The sequence below is a fragment of the Xyrauchen texanus genome, chromosome 32, assembly GCF_025860055.1.
Source record: "Xyrauchen texanus isolate HMW12.3.18 chromosome 32, RBS_HiC_50CHRs, whole genome shotgun sequence".
NCBI classification, from domain to species: Eukaryota; Metazoa; Chordata; class Actinopteri; order Cypriniformes; family Catostomidae; genus Xyrauchen; species Xyrauchen texanus.
This window is the reverse complement of record NC_068307.1, coordinates 1,090,001-1,113,432: the sequence shown is the minus strand read 5'-3', so window position 1 is coordinate 1,113,432 and position 23,432 is coordinate 1,090,001. Positions and strand designations below refer to the sequence as shown.

The following is a 23,432-nucleotide window of genomic DNA, read 5'->3' as shown; positions in this document are numbered from 1 at the left end:
TTTTTTTCAAAAGTTTTATATATATATATATATATATATATATATATATATATATATATATATATATATATAAATGTATTCATGCATTTGTTCACTGATTAATTTTATTGATTATTTGTTCATTGCCTATGTAATGGCCAATGCTTTGGCAATACTGTACAAGTCATGCCAATAAAGCTCATTTGAATTGAATTGAGAGAGAGAGAGAGAGAGAGAGAGAGAGAGAGAGAGAGAGAGAGAGAGATGAGAGAGAGAGAGAGAGAGAGAGAGAGAGAGAGAGAGTGTTGGATCATTTCTCCAGGAGGATCTGAGGAAGGGGCTCAGTGTGTTTTTATGGTTGCAGAAGTATGGATCGGAGTACTTTTCCAAACATGGGATTCCACAACGGCATCGGAATTTTCCTGCTCACGGCGTTGAGCGTTTTGGCTTCAGTTTTATCGGCGAGTAACTGTGAGTGAATTCAATTATTCAGCAAAATAATAATGTACATCAACATGTCATTTCTGGACACATCCGAGCGCGACGGATTTGTCACAAAGAAGCTTTTCTGAGATCCTAAATCGGCTGGTCAAGCTCAGTTTCATGTAGCCGACAGATCACAGAGCATCACAACTGCAGTGACTTCATGTAGGCTAGTATTAATGATGTATTCATAATTAAACCCGCACAAACATTAGATCATTCAGAATAACTCATCATTAATAGCTGCTATTCATATTTTGGTGCATTAGATAACTTTTCCTAAGATATTTATGATGTTTTTAACTCCCTCGAGGTTTTTCGGTTTTTTAATTTCACATGTACATTTTTGCGTTACGTGTTCAAATGTTTCTTATATGCAGTTGCACACGAGTTTTCTTCTCACTACTGAAATATATATAAAATGCATGCAGTGCATGAATGAAAGTCCACCCTTCGGGTGGGGAGCACACTGGGAATTTATGAAAAAATATATATTTTCATTTAAATGAAAGAGAGAGCTGATATATATATAATTTTTTTTTTTTTCACTAAAAAAACCCCAAAAAAAACAATAACATTATTGGCTGTTGTAATTATAGACCCACATGAGCATGAAAATGAATATCAGGGTAATTTTCATGGTGTGGAGTACATTACTAAGAACAATGGTATTGTAACTTGATAAATATGTATTTAAATTAATAGGGATCATTAATGTTCCTTTCATTAGGTTACTATGAAATTGTTAATACTTTAGAATTATTCTAATTAATAAACTCATTAATAATACATTATAGACTGTAAAGCATTATATAGCAGATATAAGTGTAATAATGTTCACATTAACACGGTATTACCATATATAGCCTTCATGAGAATTAATTGTTATTTTTTGCTATAATGTGCTTTTCTGTGTGTAGTGAAATTGTTTTCCTACTTTGAATTATACATTTAAATGATTTGATATCATGAGAAAAAGGCACCACCGGCAAAAGGCAATAAATAAATATAGAAATAAAAATAAAGAGCAGAAACTAGCATCGGTGCAGTATTTTCACAAAGATTCATTGCATTAGATACATTTAAATATATATACACACACACACACACACACACAGACACACACATATATATGTAGTTCAAGTCAGATGTTTACAACACTTTGGTTGAAGTCATTAAAACAAATTTTTTTAACCACTCCACAGATTTAATATTAGCAAACTATAGTTTTGGCGAGTAGTTTAGGACATCTACTTAATGAATGACACAAGTTATTTTTGCAACAGACCGATTGTTTCACTTTTAATTGACTACATCATAATTCCTGCGGGTCAGAAATTTACATACACTAAGTTAACTGTGTCTTTAAGCAGCTTGGATATGGTGGCCGATGTATTGAATTTTTGAGCTGGAATGAAATCAGACCTTTTCTATGTGGATTGTTCATTGATTTTGAACCGATATGCAAAGGTACTCAGAAAGCGGCTTTCATAAACAAATATTTTTATCAAAAATATTTGACATTATTATTATACATTGTCAACACATTCTACCAATGAACACTGAGAAAATAAAGAATAAATACAAATACAATAAATATCTAAATAAACATCAGTACTGTATGTTTAGTATCAGTCAAATGCTGACTATATTGATACAGCAGCGGTGTTACGCCGGAGATACTCTGTATTCTGCTGTACAATTTCAGGGGAAACTTTCAACGAAGGACAACCAGACTTTTAAATATTACTTTTAATAAAGGCAACAGCTGGAATTATTCAGTTGAAGGAGTACCAAACTGTGAATCCTGAACAAAACAGTTTGGTGAATACATGTTTACACATTAGCTTCCACTCAGCTGACAAGGGATGAAAGTAGCTACGTGGTTAGCTAGTTAGCTATAAGCTAACTTATACTCGTTGTTACGGAGAGTAAAAGATGGGCTTTATTTACTTTCCAGCATTGCGTCTCACACAATAGGTAACAACATAGCATGAAATCAACACTCAACAGACACAATGCACCACCGCACTGTTGTCTGCTGAGCTGCAAAAAGATGCTCTGATGTTTACCTTTCAATCCGCTACATTACTGACTGCACTGACAAAATATAGCTGCTAGCATAACAAACAGGTGTGACATGGATGTCAGGGACAGGGTTAACGTTATATTAGTTATGTTGAAAAGGGAAAATGATGAGGTCATTGTTTATTAACTTTCCAGTGTGCATTTCACAAACTAGTTAGCAACTTACCGAGAAGACACCGCTTAACTCCGTCCAGCCATCGTCAGCTCTGTAAACAGTCGGTTACCAATATCCGGTCACGTCTGAAATGAACGTTCTGATTGGTAGATCAATTAGTCGGACTGTCGTCTGTCTAGCCCATGCCGTCAGTTACGCTATCGCCTACCGCAGCTCCGTGTGTGTTTAGAGAGAATGTCTGTACACTTTCAATTCACTCAGCAGTGGTGCGGCATCATGTTAGTGTTAGGTCAAAAGAATACTCGTTGTTCTGGTGGCCATATGTATCATCACTTATTTCAAGTGGGCATCTGCAGAATCCTGGAAAAGATAGGTGGGCATGCCCTAGACTACACTACTGGTCTAAACGCTACAAGTCACCCGCTGAGGCAACATTATAATGTGACTGTTTGTGGTGTTAATGTTTGTTATGTCTCTCAGGCCCGGGCCATAAGTCATTTATCATATACAGCAGGTGTAAGCTCACACACAAACACTGTGAACCCTCCAGCAAGGCAAGAGTTGGATCTTCAATAAAGATGTAGAAACAGAAATTACCATGTCAAAAGAAGTAGAAAGAGAACTCCCTGCTTGTACCATAAAACAGATTTATAGAGCGGGATCCTCGTCTTTCATGTTCGCCCGTGCAGGAATGGCACTTCTTGAGATGTCATGCGCTAAATTCCATAATCTAATTTCATCTGTTAGGGAGCGAGCGCGCGATGGGAGGAGTACTAGAGAAAAATGCTGGCGAAGCTTTTGAAGATCTGCCCTAATCGTACAGCCTCAGATGGTGTGTGTGTGTGTGTGTGTGTGTGTGTGTGTGTGTGAGTTTGGGGTTGCAGTAGAAGAGTGTGTAAGTGTGAGTGGTGTGTGATTGTTTGAGGTTCAGTCTGTGCATGTGATTGGTGTGTGAGGAGTGATGTTGAAGGCTTCTGTCTACGAGCAATCCTCACCGCCCGTGTCAAGTAGAGGTGCTGCAGCGTCTGTAAGACAGAGAAGTGGCGTTTAACTCGCAACCTGCTGAGAACAAAAGCCCTCTGCGGTTTTCTGTCTGTCTCTCACAGACTTCAGTGCCCACAAACAGGTGTGTGAGTGATTGGATTCCTGGATTCTTGCCAGGGAGAAATTAACTCTGTATGCTTTAATATGTTACGCTTTTGAAAAGTGCTCTGAAACAGGCTGCAACATTCAGATCAGGGACGTATGAAGAAAGAAAACACTAATTTTGTGAGAATGCTTTGAACTACATTTCAGGCAGCGAAGGATTTTACATTTCTCTTTTCAGCATTTCATGAAAGCAGCATTGATGACTATAAACGACACTTTCAAAGAATTATAAGAGAAAAGCAAACGTGAGATTTGGGGGTGAGGTTATATGGGTATTTGGAAAGGGTGGTCACAGTAGACGTTGAGCATGTGAAATTATTTCAGACACAGCCAATGTATTTAAAGGGGATCTATTATGCAAAATTGACTTTTACATGGTGTTTGTACATAAATGTGAGTCGGCAGTGTGTGTGTACAATGTTCAAAGTCTTTCTTATATTTCTATTCATCAGTAACAGTGTGTCAAAATGAACGCTTTTCATTTGTGCACTAAAGTGACGTCATGTTAGAGCAGGCCACGCCCACGACTGGTGACAGACTCCACCCTATTATCATAGCTCCTCCCTGAGTGATGTACACACAGTCTGCTGGAGCAGATACAGTGAGAAGAATAATGTCTCATATGTGTTCTGTACTTCATGCACTCCCGGCATCAGAGCCACTGAAGACGCAGCGGACAAGCTGGACTGGTAATCTGGCATACCGGGCATTTTCCCGGTGGGCCGACGCATTTTGTGGGTGATCAGGGGCGGACTGGCCATCGGGAGAACCGAGCGGGCTGGTGGGTCAGCCACGAAACGGGCCGAATGGGCCGCGATAGTTATGCAGAACGAACCTCAAAACGGTGCTACAATATACAGAAAAGGACAGCGAACACCCCCGCTCAACTTTCGGGCCAGTTGCTGTGAAAAATCCCGGGCCGATTCCTCTTCCCAGTCCAGTCTGAACTCCGGTATTTATGCTGTCAGTCATATCAGTTCTGATTTGTTGTTGCTGTAGTAACCGAAGCACGAGCTGTAAAGGCACAGCCCTCTTTCGGAAAGGGGGCGGGGAGCAGCAGCTCATTTGCATTTAAAGAGACACACACAAAATCAGCGTGTTTTTGATTCCACCCAAAAAGAGGCGTTTATAACATGATATAATAAATGATCCATGGGGTTAAACTTCAGACACATTCTGGGGACACCTGAGACTTTTATTACATCTTGTAAAAAGGGGCATAATAGCTGTAAATATGCCTTTAAAGCAATATTTGGTGTCAAAGTCTTTCTAGCAAGTCAGTCCACTGGCGACCATCATAAACAAACAGAGCAGCTCCATCTACTTGAACGGGGAAAGACTCCTAAAAACGCTCCTAAAAGATTGGTCACGATTACATCAAAGAACTCATTTTAAATCAGCAGTAAAATCTGACAGCACTGGTATCATAAATTGCGATTACACTAAAAAGTAAATTTACCCTGATTGTATAGCTAATGCGCATGAGCGTTCTAGAGTTGATTGACAGGTGATAAATGTATCTAACAGGCGATTGGCTCATTTACCTGTGAGGCGGGACTTCCTTTCTACATCCACTGACCATTGGGCGAAGTGGCCGTCTCTGCTACATAGTCTCAAGTTCAACTCAAACAAAATCTTTTGTATCGTAATGTTGATCACCACAAAAAAAAACATTTCAACTCGTCCTTTGATTATAAAAAAGAAACAAAAAATGTGTTTACAGTGTGAACGGGTCCATTAACGTTAAAGTACACTATATTTAAATGTAGTCACAAGATGTAAAACATTATATGTTAACATGATTTTAGTGTGATAAAATCGATAACATAGTCTGCTGGCGTTATGTCGTCATGACAACAATGTTGCAACATTGGGAATAACTTTACACAGAAAAGGTTAGTAAGCGATTTTAGCGTACTTTAGCGTCGATCACAGCGGAGTTTGTCTTTGGGAAAACGCTAACAAAACTACATCTGGTAATAAACCGAATTACGTTTTTGACATTGTAACCTGTTCGATTGATTACAGTCTTTAGTTTCATCCAATATGCCGATTTAACATTTGAGCAATTTATCACTATGTATTTTATGGTCCATCAGATCCTGTTCTGTGCTGGTGTGCAGAAGTGCCACAAATCTGAAATAATAGTTACAAAAAGATCCAGAACAGACATTTATTTTGAGACATTTATTACGTTCAGAATCTGCAGACACCTTTTGCATTTGCGGGTCAATTTTGACCCGGTGGAATTCAAGCTTATAAATCATTCATAACCCGATTGTTTTCATCTAAAACTATATTGTAAGTGATAAATAGGTCCTTAAATGTTCATACATGTAAAAGATTGATATTTTTGGCATGTTAAATACAAAATATAAAAGTTATTAATTAATATGGCATTTATGACATTCATTGACATTTCAAAGTATACATTAACTACAGCAACACCAGTGTGATACATGTGAAGACATCTGTTTTATCAACATTTATGTGAAATTTTATCTAAAAATATCTTAATGGACAAATTATATTAACATTTAATGTGAGAATTATGAGTAATTTGAAAGAGTTTCCTGTTACTCATAACTGCTCAATGCAACTTGGTGGTCAATGGTTATGAAACCAACATTAAAACAGCTGTTCAACTCAAGTATGCAACATTATTTCTTCTTTGTTTTCTATCTTATTTGTTTTTTCTCTCCCCTTTTTCTCCCCAATCTGGAACGCCCAATTCCCAATGCGCTGAAAGTACCCGTGGTGGCGTCGTGACTCGCCTCAATCCGGGTGGCGGAGGATGAATCTCAGTTGCCTCCGCGTCTGAGACCGTCAAGCCGCGCATCTTATGATGTGACTTGTTGAGTGTGTTACCGTGGAGACGTAGCGCGTGTGAAGGCTTCACGCTATTCTCCATGGCATCCACGCACAACTCACCACACGCCCCACTGAGAGCGAGAACCACATTATAGCGACCACGAGGAGGTTACCCCATGTGACTCTACCCTCCCTAGCAACCGGGCCAATTTGGTTGCTTAGGAGACCTGACTGGAGCCACTCAGCACGCCCTGGATACGAACTCACGACTGCAGGTCCAAATATCACATAAAGGCTCCAAACACGACTTCTGTGGTTTAATCAGTGTCTTCTCCAGGTGGTAGTCAGGCTTCTCTTTTCCATTTACTCGCATGAACTGATGAATGTGGATGTGTGAGAGAGTGTGGGAGTGTTTATAAGTACAAATCTAATTCATAGAAAAAAAACGACATAATGTCATTTTGAAAGCCACAATTGTAGTCCGGGTCAAAATTGACCTGCAAAAGTTGTAACTTTTCTCAAACAAATTTATACAAAAAATCTGGAATCAATTATCAACCTCAACTGATAGACTCATTCAGAATAAGTCATTTTTATGAGCCAATATAATTTAGTACTATAAATAAATGTACTATAGCAGTTTTAACTCAACTTCATTAGGTTTGTTCAACAAAATATGTATTTCAATTAAAAAAAGTTCATTTCAATCATTTTAAGTCACCTAAATGTGTTCATTTACATCCTATTTTAAACATGCCAAGAAAGCAAGTGTATGGACAGAGCACCAGTGACACGGTCCATTTAATACAACTGCTAATAGATTTGAGCAGCATTTAAATCCCAAATGTCACTCAAGAGTCCATCCTCAAGTCAAGCACAAGCACCTTTCTTCACCACAATGGAAACCTCCAAAACTCCAACATAAGACAATGTTTTAACATAGCAACAAAACATGAGCAAGTCTCCTTCTGTACTCAACTGGTGCATCAAAGATGCATAAAATATCACTTAATTTCAATACTTGATCTCACCATCCAGTCCCATGCAAATCCAAAGCACTGAAGGTTCGGAAAGCCAGCAGCAGAAGAAGACTGTAAATAATCAGAAAAGTCCCATGTAAGAATTCCTAGAATATTTGTGTGTGGCACTGACAACATAAAAATAATCAAAATTCAGTGTAGGAGATCAAGTGTGATTGTTGCGGCGACCCTTAAGCTGCGGGTGCAATCAGTGATTTCTGCACAATGGCCCAGAAACTTGCTCAAATCCACAAGGAATTATTGTAAAACTCCACTGGGGTTGTTCAGGACATATTTCATCTTAAAATAACTACTGTAACGTTTTTGATTTGACTGTCCTCATCATTTACTTTAACCCTGTAAAGCCTGACATATGAAAGAATTGACAGAAAATTAGAATTTTTTTGACATTAAACTATTTTAAGGACCATTAGACAAACAATAAAAAGAAATCATGAAACAAAAATTCACTTTTTTATATATATATATATATATATATCATATTTGATGCATTAGGCTTTAAAGGTCATTATCCTCCAGAGGCCCAGCAGTTCATTTTCGTTTAGGATATTTGCAATAGAAATATTAGTTCACACTTTAAATATATCTTATAAAAGTATATGTCCGAATTTTCAAAGCTCTGAGAGTTTTGTGTTTGTGGTGTGCATGAAGGTAATATAACGTAGATTGAGAGATATTCCTCAAAAGCCTGTTGTATCATATGTAATACATGGATTTCAATAAATGAATCATTTCAATAAAATAATATACACATTTGTAACCAAGCACAAGTTCCTTATATTCTTATATATTGTGCTAATATTAGCGCGAGCATGCTCAGCACACACATATGCCGCCTGTCAATCAAACAGGGCACAGCTGTTACTAGATCTCTTGCAAATTATAAAATTACTTGTCCAACACCAGAATATGAATATTTACATTTATGCATTTGGCAGACGCTTTTATCCAAAGCGACTTACAGAGCACTTATTACAGGGACAATCCCCCCGGAGCAACCTGGAGTTAAGTGCCTTACTCAAGGACACAATGGTGGTGACTGTGGGGTTCAAACCAGCAACCTTCTGATTACCAGATTACCAGTTATGTGCACTTATTACAGGGACAATCCTCCCGGAGCAACCTGGAGTTAAGTGTCTTACTCAAGGACACAATGGTGGTGACTGTGGGGTTCAAACCAGCAACCTTCTGATTACCAGATTACCAGTTATGTGCACTTATTACAGGGACAATCCCCCCTGAGCAACCTGGAGTTAAGTGTCTTACTCAAGGACACAATGGTGGTGACTGTGGGGTTCAAACCAGCAACCTTCTGATTACCAGATTACCAGTTATGTGCTTAGGCCACTACACCACCACCACTCCGAATATGAACTTTCTAATAAGTTACATAGGCCCAAGCTATCACAAATATAGCCAATAATTTTTTTCGTTATTGACCTTTTAATCAGTCTGCAAGTAAAAAGTCTCCTTCACTTGCCCCTTCCAAAATTCATTTGTCCCGGATGAGTGTTACTGTCAAGCCCTGCATGAATATTGTATTCAACAATAACAATTTTGTTCGATTGATATATGAACGCAACATGGGCCAAAGATGTCTAAATGGACCAAAAACAGGAATTAGCCTAATACTGAATATTAGAATATAGAATATAATATCAGTTATTTCATAACCCAGTTCCTCATTATTTGAACTTTAATTAAGGATGCTTTAAAGATATAAAGCCGGGGTGTTTCACTGCGAAACGTGGCACAATAATCGCTTTATCTTGATTATCTTGTTGGAAGCCAAAATCGTAATTGAAAAAATAAATTTGATTAATCACCCAGCCCTTGTCCCACATCTGTCAAACATGTTGAGTGATCCAAACATCCTCTGCAGCCTGAAACTGAACTTTTGGTCGGATTTTAGGAGTGAACGCACTTAAATAGTAAACATAGGATTTCTTATGATCACCTTACGCTATTGTACACATCAGTGGTCATTGTGTTTATCAGTGACGTTTTGCGATAAATTGCTCAAATATTAAAAATGTCATATCGGATGAATCTAGAGACTCTAATCTTTTGACTCAAACAGGTTTCAGTGTAAAGACTTAATCAAGTTTCTTACCAGAAGTAGTTTTGTTGCTGTTTCTCCCAAAGACAAACTCCGCTGTGATCAGCGCCATGTTGTTTGGTCACATGACCCCTGAACTGAGATCAGTCGGTTTAAATGAATTTAAATGATGCGTTGCATATAGCGAAACCAAAATACAACATCTATGCATGTATACACGGAGTTGCACAAGGATAAAGTGTGTACAGGAGTGTTTGGCACATAATTATGTGGATTAGTAGATGTCACAGATATTTTCTCATATGTTAGATCATAGACTGTAAAAAAAGATGGACGATGCCCCTTCGCTCTTTTCCATTGGTGAGAACTGATGCCGCCAGTGTCCCGATATGGCGCTGACATCTTGGGACGTGAGTCTGCACAGTTGCGATTTCGGGACCAGACCTGCGCAGTAGTGAGCAGGAAGTAAAGCCGCAAAATCAAGGCCCCGCCCTCACTCTCGCCGAATCAATCGCAAGCACACGCCCCTGCACTTTTGACTTATGACGGTGTGAAATAATTAATTATAAAAATGTAGATATTAAATTTAAAGCTCCAATCTCCTCAGTCCTCCGAAGATCCCGAAAAAAAGTCAGTTGGTGCTTCAGTGACTACTTCGCTCAGAGAACCTGTCAATCACAGCTGTCAATCATGATGTCACAGCAGCGTTTTTATAGCATCAAAAAACAAACTTATTTTGAAAACAAACACTTGAAATGACATCAACGTGATAGAAACGACAGTAAATGACAGAAACTATCTTTGGAAAAAAGATATGTGAAGTGTAATTTAATTGTTTAGTTGGTCTCACGTCCCGTTGAATAACATGGGGAGGCGGGGTTTATGACCTATACTAGGACCAGCCACCGGGGGGCGATCGAGACGTTTTGGCTTCACTTTGAGGGCTTGTGTTAGATGCTCTGAGTAATTAATTCTAAAGTGCTTTCAGCATCACTTCTGTTTTAGATTTTGAAATGTCTTGCTGCCTCTTTATTAAAGTATTGATTTGTCTTATTTAGTTAAAGGTACCCTATAGTTATGCTATTCTTCCAAAGTAAAAACCCAATAGAACAGTTTAGCGACTCCGCCGTAAAACTCAACGGGGCAACTACACATTTCTGAGTATGCAAAACCCAATTTTGTGCCCCATGTATCTGTCAAGCGAGGGGGGGGGGGGGGTCATCCATTGGGGGGGGTGATGTTGGAGGGGTCGAGGAGGCCGATTGTACCACCACCTTTAGTGATCCGCTGGTGCCCCCCTTTACATGGCACCCCTATGCAATGCATACCTTGCATATATGGTTTTGCGCCTCTGGTAAATCTCATAATCACTTCAAACAGAGATGGGAATAAAATGACATGGTGCCACTCTTTTGATAATACTGTATCTGTAGAGATATTAGAGGAATGTGCTAGATCAGTTACTCGAAACCAGTTTGGCAAGAGGGCCGTCTCTGATGAAGCCTGAGCCCAGTTACACACAAATGAAGATCAAAGGCGGCAGGCGGGGATTTAACAGAGATTAAAGCAAAGTGAAGGACAAACAAAATCCTTTGATGAGGGGAAATTAAGGCCATGGCTCAGCGTTGGATGAATACAAACAAAGTGACTGCCAAATGACACATCTTAGGGGGAAAAAACCTGCATGCACACAGAACATGTTTTTAGCTTCTCCAAGGTTTGGTCTGTCATTTTCTGTTAAGGCCATGAGCAATTGGTGTCAGATGCTCCTTAAACAAATATCTCCCAGCCTGAAGGGTATGGGTTGGATCTTATGCCTAGTGTCTACCATTTCAGCAATGCAAATATAAGCAGTGTTTGGAATCCACATTTAAAGAGGGAAACATGCGTGCAGACCAAACATGCATAAATAGATGCCTCTTCTGAAGTTTAAAGCTCTTGAACAACTTGCATCACACACCAGCTAAAACGAAAGCTAAAAGAACCAAACAGAGTTATTTATCAGGCAATCCTATGAAGGCTCCTATTTACAGGGCAAATACTGCTGTCATTCTGCGGGGAGATGATTTAAACAATGCCTGGCAGAAACACAGTGGAAACCCGTTAATCTGCCATTAATCTCCCACTTTAATCAGCGCTATCATGGCGGCCCATCAGATGGGTGATCGATCCCACAAGCTATAAATAGCTTCGAGCAGTGCGGGCTAAACAACCCTCAATGTGATGCACATTCATTAGACCTGGACGCTTGAGACGTTTAGCACATTCTGTCCTACCCCATATCCTCTGTGATACTTGTATTCGCTTTCATTTGAACTGTTGAGTGATCACGCTACACAAGGGGTGATATTGAACGGAATCGCAAACAATTATGTTTCCAAAAACACCCCTCTTCTGCTGTTGTTCAAACAGTCACATAGTCCCGCCCCTAAATCACACCATTGGTTGAGTAACGTGGTTGGGGGTGGGCCTAAGCGGGTCTCTCAAAACAAACACAGGAATTTTTATGGTGCCACGGAGAGACCGTGTTTACAGTTTTCGAGAAATTTAACCTATGAATGGATTACTTCTATAGTGGTCTCTGCATATTAAGATGAGACAGAAAAAAGTATTTTAACACTGATAAAGCTTTAACCTGTTGATGTGCACCCCCTTTTTTAGCTGAACCATGAAAAGGACATACCCGAACTTAAATGGTTGTATTTGCTGAACCCTTTGGAGTATGGACACAGTTGTAGTATCTTTAGAAAGAGACACTTTGTTTCAAATCTGAAGATGATTTAATAATAAATGAGTTCCTGCAGCTTTAATCTCTGTAAAATCTCTGGAAGTGTTCAGAGTAAAATTAAGCTCCGCCTCTCAAGTCAACACTAAATCTGACGGCACTGCTCGACTATTATGAATAAAACTACGCCACATTTTTATAAACAGACTTTGGAGACGGGCTGGTTTTGTTTATGAGACTCTAATATATCAGATCATAAACAGTTTTACAACATGAATGCTGCTCAGATTGCAGTTTGTTGAAGAACGATGACGAAGGCAAGATCTCATGTAAACATGGAGACTGTATCAATATTTCTCACATTTATGGACAAAAAGTGCGATTGGATGTTTTCAATGAACGCTTGTCATGGACGATTGACCCAAGTGTGTTGAACTGGATTCATCTGGCGATCCTGTTTTCATAATAAAAGTCCCGTTTTGATATCACATGTTTTCATTTGTACTCCTGCACAAATAACTCAATTACTGTTTCTGGAGGATTGCTATCGTGAAACAGAGATCCCATGTTGACCCCTTAGACCTTTCAAGTGATGTATCATTTGTTAACATTAATTACATTTATAGACGGTAAATTATATATTAAATGTAAGCAGAGTGACGTCACCACCGCATGTGGGGAAACTGCGTATCGACAGGTTTCAGTACTTAAACAGTCAAGCAACTCTTTTAAAAATAGTCGTTAGCTACACTATAAGTAAGGAACTAAAAATAGCTAAAAACATTGAAGCTATTTCAAGAAGAAAAAAAAACATTATGACAGCATTAAATATAACACACATTCTTACTACATATCCACTAATCAAAACTAGAAACACCCAAATATGCTTTTTACATCTGAAATATAGTGATGAACTGCAGCAATTTATTCATTTGGCAGACACCTTTATCCAAAGTGTCTCACAAAATTCACTTCTGCAATGTCCCTTCAGGGCTGCATGTGATGTGAACTAGTTTATTTACATGAACTGTCTGAAAGAACCGATTCACTTGATTGATTTGGATTTCCATTGGACGATTTGGTTAGCGTGTTTGATTACTCCCTCTGCTCCATTGCTGCGTTCGCAATATAATGTGACAATTGTCGCGTTTTTTTGACACTACAGCACTACTCGTTGAAAAATGTAGCACGTTACTGTAAATACACAGTGCAGGTTGGAAAAAGTATGTGAACCCCTAGGCTAAATTATGTCAACAAAAGCTTATTAGAGTCAGGAGTTGGCAAACCTGGCATCCAATTAATGAAATGTGGGTTGGAGCTACTCTAACTAATAAAAAGCACTCAAACATTTTGAGTTTGCCATTCATAAGAAGCATCTGCTTACGTGGAGCATGCCTCTCAAAAAAAGAGATCTCGGATGACCTACGATCAAGTGTGCTTTTCATAAAGCTGGAAAGGATTACAAAGTTATATTGCAGAGCTTAGATACTCATCTGTCTACAGTTAGATAAATTGTCAATAAATGGAGAAGATTTTGATACTGTGGGTACTCTCTCTAGAAGTGGCCGTCCAGTCCAGATGACTCAAAGGGGGTCTGGTATCTTAGCGAGTATTGACGCTGACTATCACACCTGGAGTCGTGAGTTCGAATCCAGAGCATGCTGAGTGACTCCAGCCAGGTCTCCTTAGCAACCAAATTGGCCCGGTTGCTAGGGAGGGTAGAGTCACATGGGGTAACCTCCCCGTGGTCACGATTTATGGTTCTCGCTCTCAATGGGGCATGTGATAAGTGCATCACAGAGAATATCATGAGCCTGCACATGCTGGGAGTCTCCGCAGTTTCATGCACAACGAGCTGCGGGATAAGATGCATGGACGGAGGCAACTGAGACTTGTCCTCCATCACCCGGATTGAGGTGAGTTACTGTGCCAGCATGAGGACCTACTAAGAAGTAGGAATTGGGGAGAAAAAGGGGATAAAATAAATGTATGGGCACACTGCAGAATGATCAATGAGGTAAAACAGAACATTAGAGTGACAGATAAAGACTTGAAGGAATCATTGGAACTGCTGAACATCTTTATTCATGAGTCTACTGTACGGAGAACATTAAGCCGGTGTGGTGTTCATGGCAGGACATCACTAAATTGCATGCCTGAGTTTTGCCAAAGATCATCTTGATGCGTGAAAATGTTTTGTGGACTGATGAAACTAAGGTTGAATTGTTTGGGAAGAACACGCAGCACTACATATGGCATAAAAAGGACACCGCATACCATTATGAATACATCATCCCAATGGTGAAGTACGGTGGTGGGAGCATCATGATTTGGGGCTGCTTTGCTGCGGTAATTGATGCTAAAGGAGGATCGACCAGTTAATAAATCCAATGGTTCACTTACTTTTTCCACAGCACTGTGAATGTTTAATGGGATGTGTTCAATAAAGACATGAAAGTTTATAATTGTGTGTGTGTTGTTAGATTAAGCACAATGTGTTTGTCTAGACGTGTGACTTTGATGAAGATGAGATCATAATTTATGTCCAATTAATGCAGAAAACCAGCCAATAACAAAGGGTTCACTTACTTTTTCTTGCCATTGTATAAGTATTGTTATGAGACAAAAAAGTACCCAAAAAACTCATAGCTCATGCTTCACTTTCCATTTCTTCACCGAATTACACTGCATTCTCAGCAAAGTCAAACTCGGACTCTTATCTCTCGGCTGTCCCACCCTTTCAATTTTGTGTTCATGTTGCCACCTGATTAAAGCACTCCTGTTCTCTCTCGCCGCAATAGGCCCAAACCGTAGTGAGGCGGCACAGTCATAATGACTGACCTTCTGAACAATAGCCATGTGGATGCACTCTCAGGCAGGTCAGAATGAAAGGCCCTTCAGAGACATAGACCTGCCCGAGGCATCACTGACTCACATGTCCAACGGCCAAAAATTCCACATAATATCTGTCATTCAGCTACTTCAAAATGCTGCTGGAAATATATAATTATGCACTTATTGCTAGGCAAACACTTTACTCCGCTGACTCTGTGGTCCCTGTCTTCAATATGTTGATGGGTGAGGGAGATGGGCAACTGTAGATGTGATGGAAAGGTCAATGAGATGCTCCTACTGTAGATGAAGAGGCTTGCCTGTTGTTTTGAAGAGAACAGCTTTTTTGTTTAGGTGCATTTTGACCATGGAGGGCCATTATGCATACTTTATGAAAGATAAGTGCACATTTTGACTGGTTGCTAAGGTGAAAGGTTGCTAGCCAAGGGTACTTCCACTGAATGCACTGTCAGCAATGGTGAACCTACAGCGTTATTAAAGTGTATCCAAACAATACTGCATTGCTCTTTTGAATATGAATAGCAACAGGTTCAAATTGCATAAGTAGATGTCACATAAACAAAATCCACTGACTGATCTGTTTGTCACATGGTCAGTAATCACGGAGGAGGATGTTTATGCATGACAAGATGAGCTTTACATTAAACACTGGCAGTGCCAGCCCACACTTTTTTTGCTTTCTACAGAGATAATATGTCTTGGGTTGCCTTTTAATTTCTATATTTGATTTGCTTTCATGAGAGATACAAATTAAGAAAGAATCAATTCATCCATAGTCAAATAGTTACAAATTGTATCAGCACTCATTAACTCTTCTATGGATGTGTCAAGCACATTTGGCAGATGCTTTTATCCAAAGTGACTTACAGTGCACTTATTACAGGGACAATCCCCCCGGAGCAACCTGGAGTTAAGTGTCTTGCTCAAGGACACAATGGTGGTGACTGTGGGGATCGAACCAGCGACCTTCTGATTACCAGATTACCAGTTATGTGCACTTATTACAGGGACAATCCCCCCGGAGCAACCTGGAGTTAAGTGTCTTACTCAAGGACACAATGGTGGTGGCTGTGGGGATCAAACCAGCAACCTACTGATTACCAGATTACCAGTTATGTGCACTTATTACAGGGACAATGCCCCCGGAGCAACCTGGAGTTAAGTGTCTTACTCAAGGGCACAATGGTGGTGACTGTGGGGATCGAACCAGCGACCTTCTGATTACCAGATTACCAGTTATGTGCACTTATTACAGGGACAATCCCCTGGAGCAACCTGGAGTTAAGTGTCTTACTCAAGGACACAATGGTGGTGGCTGTGGGGATCAAACCAGCAACCTTCTGATTACCTGATTACCAGTTATGTGCACTTATTACAGGGACAATCCCCCCGGAGCAACCTGGAGTTAAGTGTCTTACTCAAGGACACAATGGTGGTGGCTGTGGGGATCAAACCAGCGACCTTCTGATTACCAGATTACCAGTTATGTGCACTTATTACAGGGACAATCCCCCCGGAGCAACCTGGAGTTAAGTGTCTTGCTCAAGGACACAATGGTGGTGGCTGTGGGGATCAAACCAGCAACCTTCTGATTACCAGTTTACCAGTTATGTGCACTTATTACAGGGACAATCCCCCCGGAGCAACCTGGAGTTAAGTGTCTTACTCAAGGACACAATGGTGGTGGCTGTGGGGATCAAACCAGCGACCTTCTGATTACCCGATTACCAGTTATGTGCTTTAGACCACTACACCACCACCACCTGTGGATATTCCTCCAAATATTGATTTTTAACTGCATTAGCCCAGAGTAGACTAATTGAGATTGATATTTAACAATCACAGCTTTCATGCGTCTTGGCATGCTCTCTGCCAGTCTTTCACATTGCTGTTGAGTGACTTTATGCCAATCCTGGAGCAAAATTTCCAGCAGCTTGGCATTATTTGATGGCTTGTGGCCATCCATCTTCCTCTTGATCACATTCCAGAGGTTTTTAGTGGAGATCAGGTCTGGAGATTGGGTTGGCCATGACAGGGTCTTGATCCGGTGGTCCTCCATACACACCTTGATTGACCTGGCTGTGTGGCGTGGAGCATTGGGGAACATTGTCAGACCAGAAGGAAGCAAGTTTTCTTCTAGGATAACCTTGTACGTGGCTTGATTCATGCGTCCTTCACAAAGAAGAATCTGCCTGATTCCAGCATTGCTGAAGCACCCCCCCAATCATCACCGATCCTCCACCAAATTTCACAGAAGGTGCGAGACACATTGGCTTGTGATGATAATACCAATATATCAGTCAACCTCTAGTGTGTGTGTATATATATATATATATATTAGTAATCGTACGATATATCGCAGAGGCCATTCTGCATCGGCATCTGTTGATACATTTTCCCGTTTCACCGATTTGTTTCTTAAAGCCACGAGGGCAGCGAGAATTGCCTGCTTGCACGTGAAGGAGCGGACTGAGACATGTAAACAACCAATCACTGTTCTTTTTGTTGTTAAGTGCCATCATGTTACAGCAATATTAGAGCAATGTGCCGTATCATGGCTGAATCTGCACTCTGACCCAAGCTTAGCAGGGATATGTGAAAAAAGAATTTCGCTGTATATATGCAAAAAAAATGACATTTAATAAATATAATGCTAAATAAGAGTGTATTCATTGATTAGCCATTTTATGTTGATGTTATTTATTATATTAAACTGTGTGATATTCCTTGTGGATGAGAGAGATCAACTGAGAACGGTCAGACTGGTATAAACTGGTAAACTCTACAGTAACTCAGATAACCACTCTGTACAATTGTGCTGAAGAATATCATCTCTGGATGCTGTTCTGAGATGCGGGTTGGCACAGTTGTGGTGGCACGAGGGGGACCTACAGAATATTAGGCAGGTGGTTTTAATGTTGTGGCTGATTGGTATATATATATGAAACCAACACACAGTCAGATAGAGTCTCAAAGTTGGTCAACAAGTGACTAAAGGAATCATGAATCATGTTCTAATTTTAGGCCTTGTTGTTTGTTGACTCACATGCAATGTTTCAAAATCTTAGGTGGGATTATTAGTTTATAAGTCCATCCTTAGTCTGTGTTTATGGTAATTAAATATTAGTCCAATTTGATGTGCCCTCATCAACAGTAGCATCTTTCAGGTCTAGACACTCCTTTGGGAAATTAACTTTAATTAAAAAATCCTGTTAGAAATATTGTTAAAATCCTGACACTGCCTGTTTGTTAATGCCCCACAAATAATCACCTTTCCTTGATTAAGTTCAGGACATGGAAATGCTTTAAAACTAAAATTCATCTACCTGAAGTTCAGATGTGAAATATTTTGGTGTCTCCATCAAAGGATGTTTCTATCTATACTTTGCGTTCCCTCACAATAGTTTTCATTTCCATCGCATTCATTTATGTGTTCCCTCGCAAGTTTGCATTCCTTTGCAAATTACTTTTGTATGCGCTTTCAAAAGTTTTTGTTTCCTTGTAAAAAGTTTTAAGTTTTGTCACAATAAGTTTTACGTGCCCTCGCAATAAATGTACCATGTTTATATTACAGTAACCATATTTTAATCACTATATTTATAGTGAAACCAATGATAATACAGTAAAACTATGGTAATGGAAATTATAATTTTATGGGTATTATAGTTTTACTATACACTAAGGTTAATGCATTATAAACTCTATTAATTAACTAACATTATCAAATATTCATAAATACTGTAAAAATATTTTGTTCATTGTTAGAAAATGATGCCAAATGTTACAAATGTAACAATATAATAAAGTAACACTAATATTGTAGGCTAACCTTTTTTAGTTATTATTTCACTATGAATATCTAGTTAAAAATATGGTTATTTTAGTACAATCTTGGGAAATGTATTGTGAGGGAACACTTAAATGTTTCAGAAAAAACGTGCTTCATATAATTCTACCTCAAATGAACTTTGAGGAACTATTTTTGTTTGTAACTCTGAACTTTCTTAACATGCTACTTATTACTCTAGGTAAAACTAAGAAGTGTGTTGTGAGTCACTTTCTCAACTGAGAGTGAAAGAAAATGCTGCATCTGTTCTGATGAGTGGAGAACATTGCTGACTCATATTATAGCACCCTTATGGTGACAATAATGCATGTGAGCCCCCTCACAATGGCCAGACTTGTTTGTCTTATTAAGGTGAAGGTGTGAGTGCGATTAAGAGGAAAAATACTAAATGAATTTTGAAAGCAAAAGAAATGGATGGAGAGCGCCAAGAGGTATTAAAAAAGGGTGGGAATAGTAGTGAACTCAATGTCAAATGAACGATCGTCAGGCGAAATATTGCCACAAATGCAAATACCTCCTAAATAAGGATATATTTTTACCCTCGTCTGTGGGGAGTGCTGCAGAGTGCTTACGCTGCTGAAACCGGAGAGAGCACTAAAACGCTCCCTAGACACCGCTAATGGCTCCCTGACCCGCTGTTCATTGTTTTGTGATTCTGACGATACATTCATATTTTGGAGGCTCGAGACTAATGTGTTTGGGCTGCAGAGGTCTGGTTAATTAGAGTGCTTTTGATCTGTACGTTTCCATGGAAAAGGCCATTGAAGATGCAAGAAAAGCAAATTGCAGCATGTTATTTATCTTTAAAGTTCAATAGATTGGAGTAATTCATCTAGTATGTCGTCTCTCATCATGACCTTCCGTGCACTCAGCAGTTGGTGTTTAAGAGTGTTTTATAGTTAACCATGCAATGCCGTTATAGGAGTGATATATGAAAAAGGAATTGTAATTGGATGTAAATTCGAAACTCCCGTTTAAAAGCATCCACGACTGAAAGCCACAAAAACACTCAGTGTTTCGTGGCAAAAATTCCATCTTTGCTTTCAACCATTCAAACGAGTCTTGACCTTTCGCTAATTGGTATTTCTGCAGACCACATTAAGCAAAAATGTAAAAATACCAAAATGACCACTGCTTTAATGAACTGGACATTTGATTTGAATGAACAGTCAGATTCGTTCAGATTACTCTACCAGATGTTTCTTTTAAAAACTCCTTTTTTCCAGCCTTGGTGTTGAACGCTTCACATTATAATCCTAAAGATAACGGATGAAAATGACATACCTCACAACTAAGACACGTTGAAACATGAAGAAATGTGAAGCAGATGGAGGTCAATGACAACACAGGCAGACTTTAATTAGGAGTGGTGGTGGTGTAGTGGTCTAAAGCACATAACTGGTAATCAGGAGGTTGCTGGTTCAATCCCCACAGTCACCACCATTGTGTCCTTGAGTAAGGCACTTCACTCCAGGTTGCTCCGGGGGAATTGTCCCTGTTATAAGTGCACTGTATAATACATTGGTACTCAGAAGGTTGCTGGTTCGATCCCCACAGTCACCACGATTGTCCTGAGTAGACCTTAACCCAGGTTGTCGGGAATGCCCTGTTATAAATGCACTGTATAATACATTGGTACTCAGAAGGTTGCTGGTTCGATCCCCACAGTCACCACGATTGTGTCCTTGAGTAAGACACTTAACTCCAGGTTGCTCCGGGGGGATTGTCCCTGTTATAAGTGCTCTGTATAATACATTGGTACTCAGAAGGTTGCTGGTTGGATCCCCACAGTCACCACCATTGTGTCCTTGAGTAAGACACTTAACTCCAGGTTGCTCCGGGGGGATTGTCCCTGTAATAAGTGCACTGTAAGTCGCTTTGGATAAAAGCATCTGCCAAATGCATAAATGTAAATGTAAATGTAATTAATGTGCACAAACTGACTGTTTTTACACGGTAGATGTTGTCACATAACTCTCTTTATAACGATACTGTGTAATAGTGATGCACCGATACCACCTTTTCTCTTCCGATCCAATTCCGATATCGGGAATCTCAGTATCGGCCGATATTGATCAAGTTTTTGTTTTTTTTGCATAATCAGTTTAGAATATCTTTATATTATTGTGTGGATGTAATTGGGGTTACTCTTTTATATATAGAGAAACACAAACCTCTAACTACACAATATATCAATATACATGTATAGATTATTAAGAAACACTTCATTATTATCTAGTATATTGAATAATGTAGCCGCAAATTTAACAGTAATTCCAGTATAAGTCATCAGAAGAAAAGAAGCCATTTTTTTTTCAGCTTGTATCTGGACTTTAAAGGATCTCTTTAGGTTCATTTAGTTGTAAGATATCAGCTCACTTTTATTCACAGTTATTTTATTGAACCCATTAACATAAATATTATTATCATTTGTAAACAAATAATCATATATTATAATAATAATAGTAATATATCTCAATCATGCACCTTTAACTTTTAAACACTCACGCTTTTATTTTGACATTCTGAAGTCTCCAGGACGTCCTGCGTGTGTCTGTTTGTAGTTTAATTCCGGTGCCGTTCTAAATGTATATTATAAGTGCACCGAACTATTGAGTACATCTGAGATGTTGTGCGTGAGTAGAGCTCAAATATTGCGCACCGCTGTGAAGGCTAAAAATAGCCACGAGTGTGTGTGTGTGTGTGTGTGTGTGTGTGTGTGTGTGTGTGTGTGTGTGAGAGAGTGTGTGTGTGAGTGTGTGTGTGTGTGTGTGTGTGTCTGTGTGTGTGTGAGTGTGTGTGTGTGTGTGTGTTTGTGTGAGAGTGTGTGTGTGAGTGTGTGTCTGTGTGTGTGTGAGTGTGTGTGTGTGTTTGTGTGTGTGAGTGTGTGTATGTGTGTGTGAGAGTGTGTGTGTGAGTGTGTGTGTGAGAGTGTGTGTGAGCGTGTATTTATCACTTTGTGGGGACCAAATGTCCCCATAAGGATAGTAAAACCTGAAATTTTGACCTTGTGGGGACATTTTGTCGGTCCCCATGAGGAAAACAGCTTATAAATCATACTAAATTATGTTTTTGAAAATGTAAAATGCAGAAAGTTTTCTGTGAGGGTTAGGTTTAGGGTTGGGTTAGGTTTAGGGGATAGAATATAAAGTTTGTACAGTATAAAACCATTATGTCTATGGAAAGTCCCCATAAAACATGGAAACACAACAAGTGTGTGTGTGTGTGTGTGAGAGTGTGTGTGTGAGTGTGTGTGTGAGAGTGTGTGTGTGTGTGTGTGTGTGTGTGTGTGTGTGTGTGTGAGTGTGTGTATGTGTGTGTGTTAGAGTGTGTGTGTGTGTGTGTGTGTGTGTGTGTATGTGTGTGTGAGAGTGTGTGTGTGAGTGTGTGTGCGTGTGAGAGTGTGTGTGCGTGAGAGTGTGTGTGCGTGTGTGTGTGTGTGTGTGAGACAGAGAGAGAGAGAGAGAGAGTGAGTGAGTTGGAGAGAGAGTGTGAGTGAGTGAGTGAGATGGAGAGAGAGTGTGATTGAGTGAGTGAGTGAGTGAGAGAGAGAGAGAGAGAGAGAGAGAGAGAGAAAGTGTGAATGAGTGAGAGAGAGAAAGTGTGAATGAGTGAGAGAGAGAAAGTGTGAGTGAGTGAGAGAGAGAGAGAGAGAGAAAGTGTGAGTGAGAGCAGAACTGGGCCGGTTCCCTCTCCTCACTGAAATCCAGAAGAGAGCAGCTCAATTCTGGTTCCATTTGTCAGACGCACCTCCAGATAACTATACGTCTGAGTGAGCACAGTCTGTCTGTAGAGACGGGTCGACACAGACAGAACCGGAGACCCAGAGAGGACAGAATGTGTTCACACTGCACTGAAGGAGTCTGTAGAGACGGGCACCGATGAGACCAGAGACAGACTACACTGCACTGAAGAGTCTGAGACGGTGAGACAGACCGAGACCCAGAGGACAGACCGTGTCACACTGCACTGAAGGAGTCTGTAGAGACGGGTCGACACAGACAGAACCGGAGACCCAGAGAGGACAGACTGTGTTCACACTGCACTGAAGGAGTCTGTAGAGACGGGTCGACACAGACAGAACCGGAGACCCAGAGAGGACAGACTGTGTTCACACTGCACTGAAGGAGTCTGTAGAGACGGGTCGAGCACAGACAGAACCAGGAGACCCAGAGAGGACAGACTGTGTTCACACTGCACTGAAGGAGTCTGTAGAGACGGGTCGACACAGACAGAACCGGAGACCCAGAGAGGACAGACTGTGTTCACACTGCACTGAAGGA

The 23,432-nt window shown here is 39.9% G+C and overlaps 1 protein-coding gene across 1 annotated transcript in view; it reads left to right on the top strand.

The window, feature by feature from the left end:
• The first annotated feature begins 329 nt into the window (after positions 1-329).
• cntnap5l (contactin associated protein family member 5 like) overlaps positions 330-23,432 on the top strand; it is a 105,670-nt gene continuing 82,567 nt past the window's right edge. The window contains exon 1 of the mRNA XM_052101607.1: positions 330-450. Coding sequence (XP_051957567.1) covers positions 348-450 — 103 coding nt within the window. The 5' untranslated portion in view covers positions 330-347. The remainder of the gene's footprint in view (positions 451-23,432) is intronic.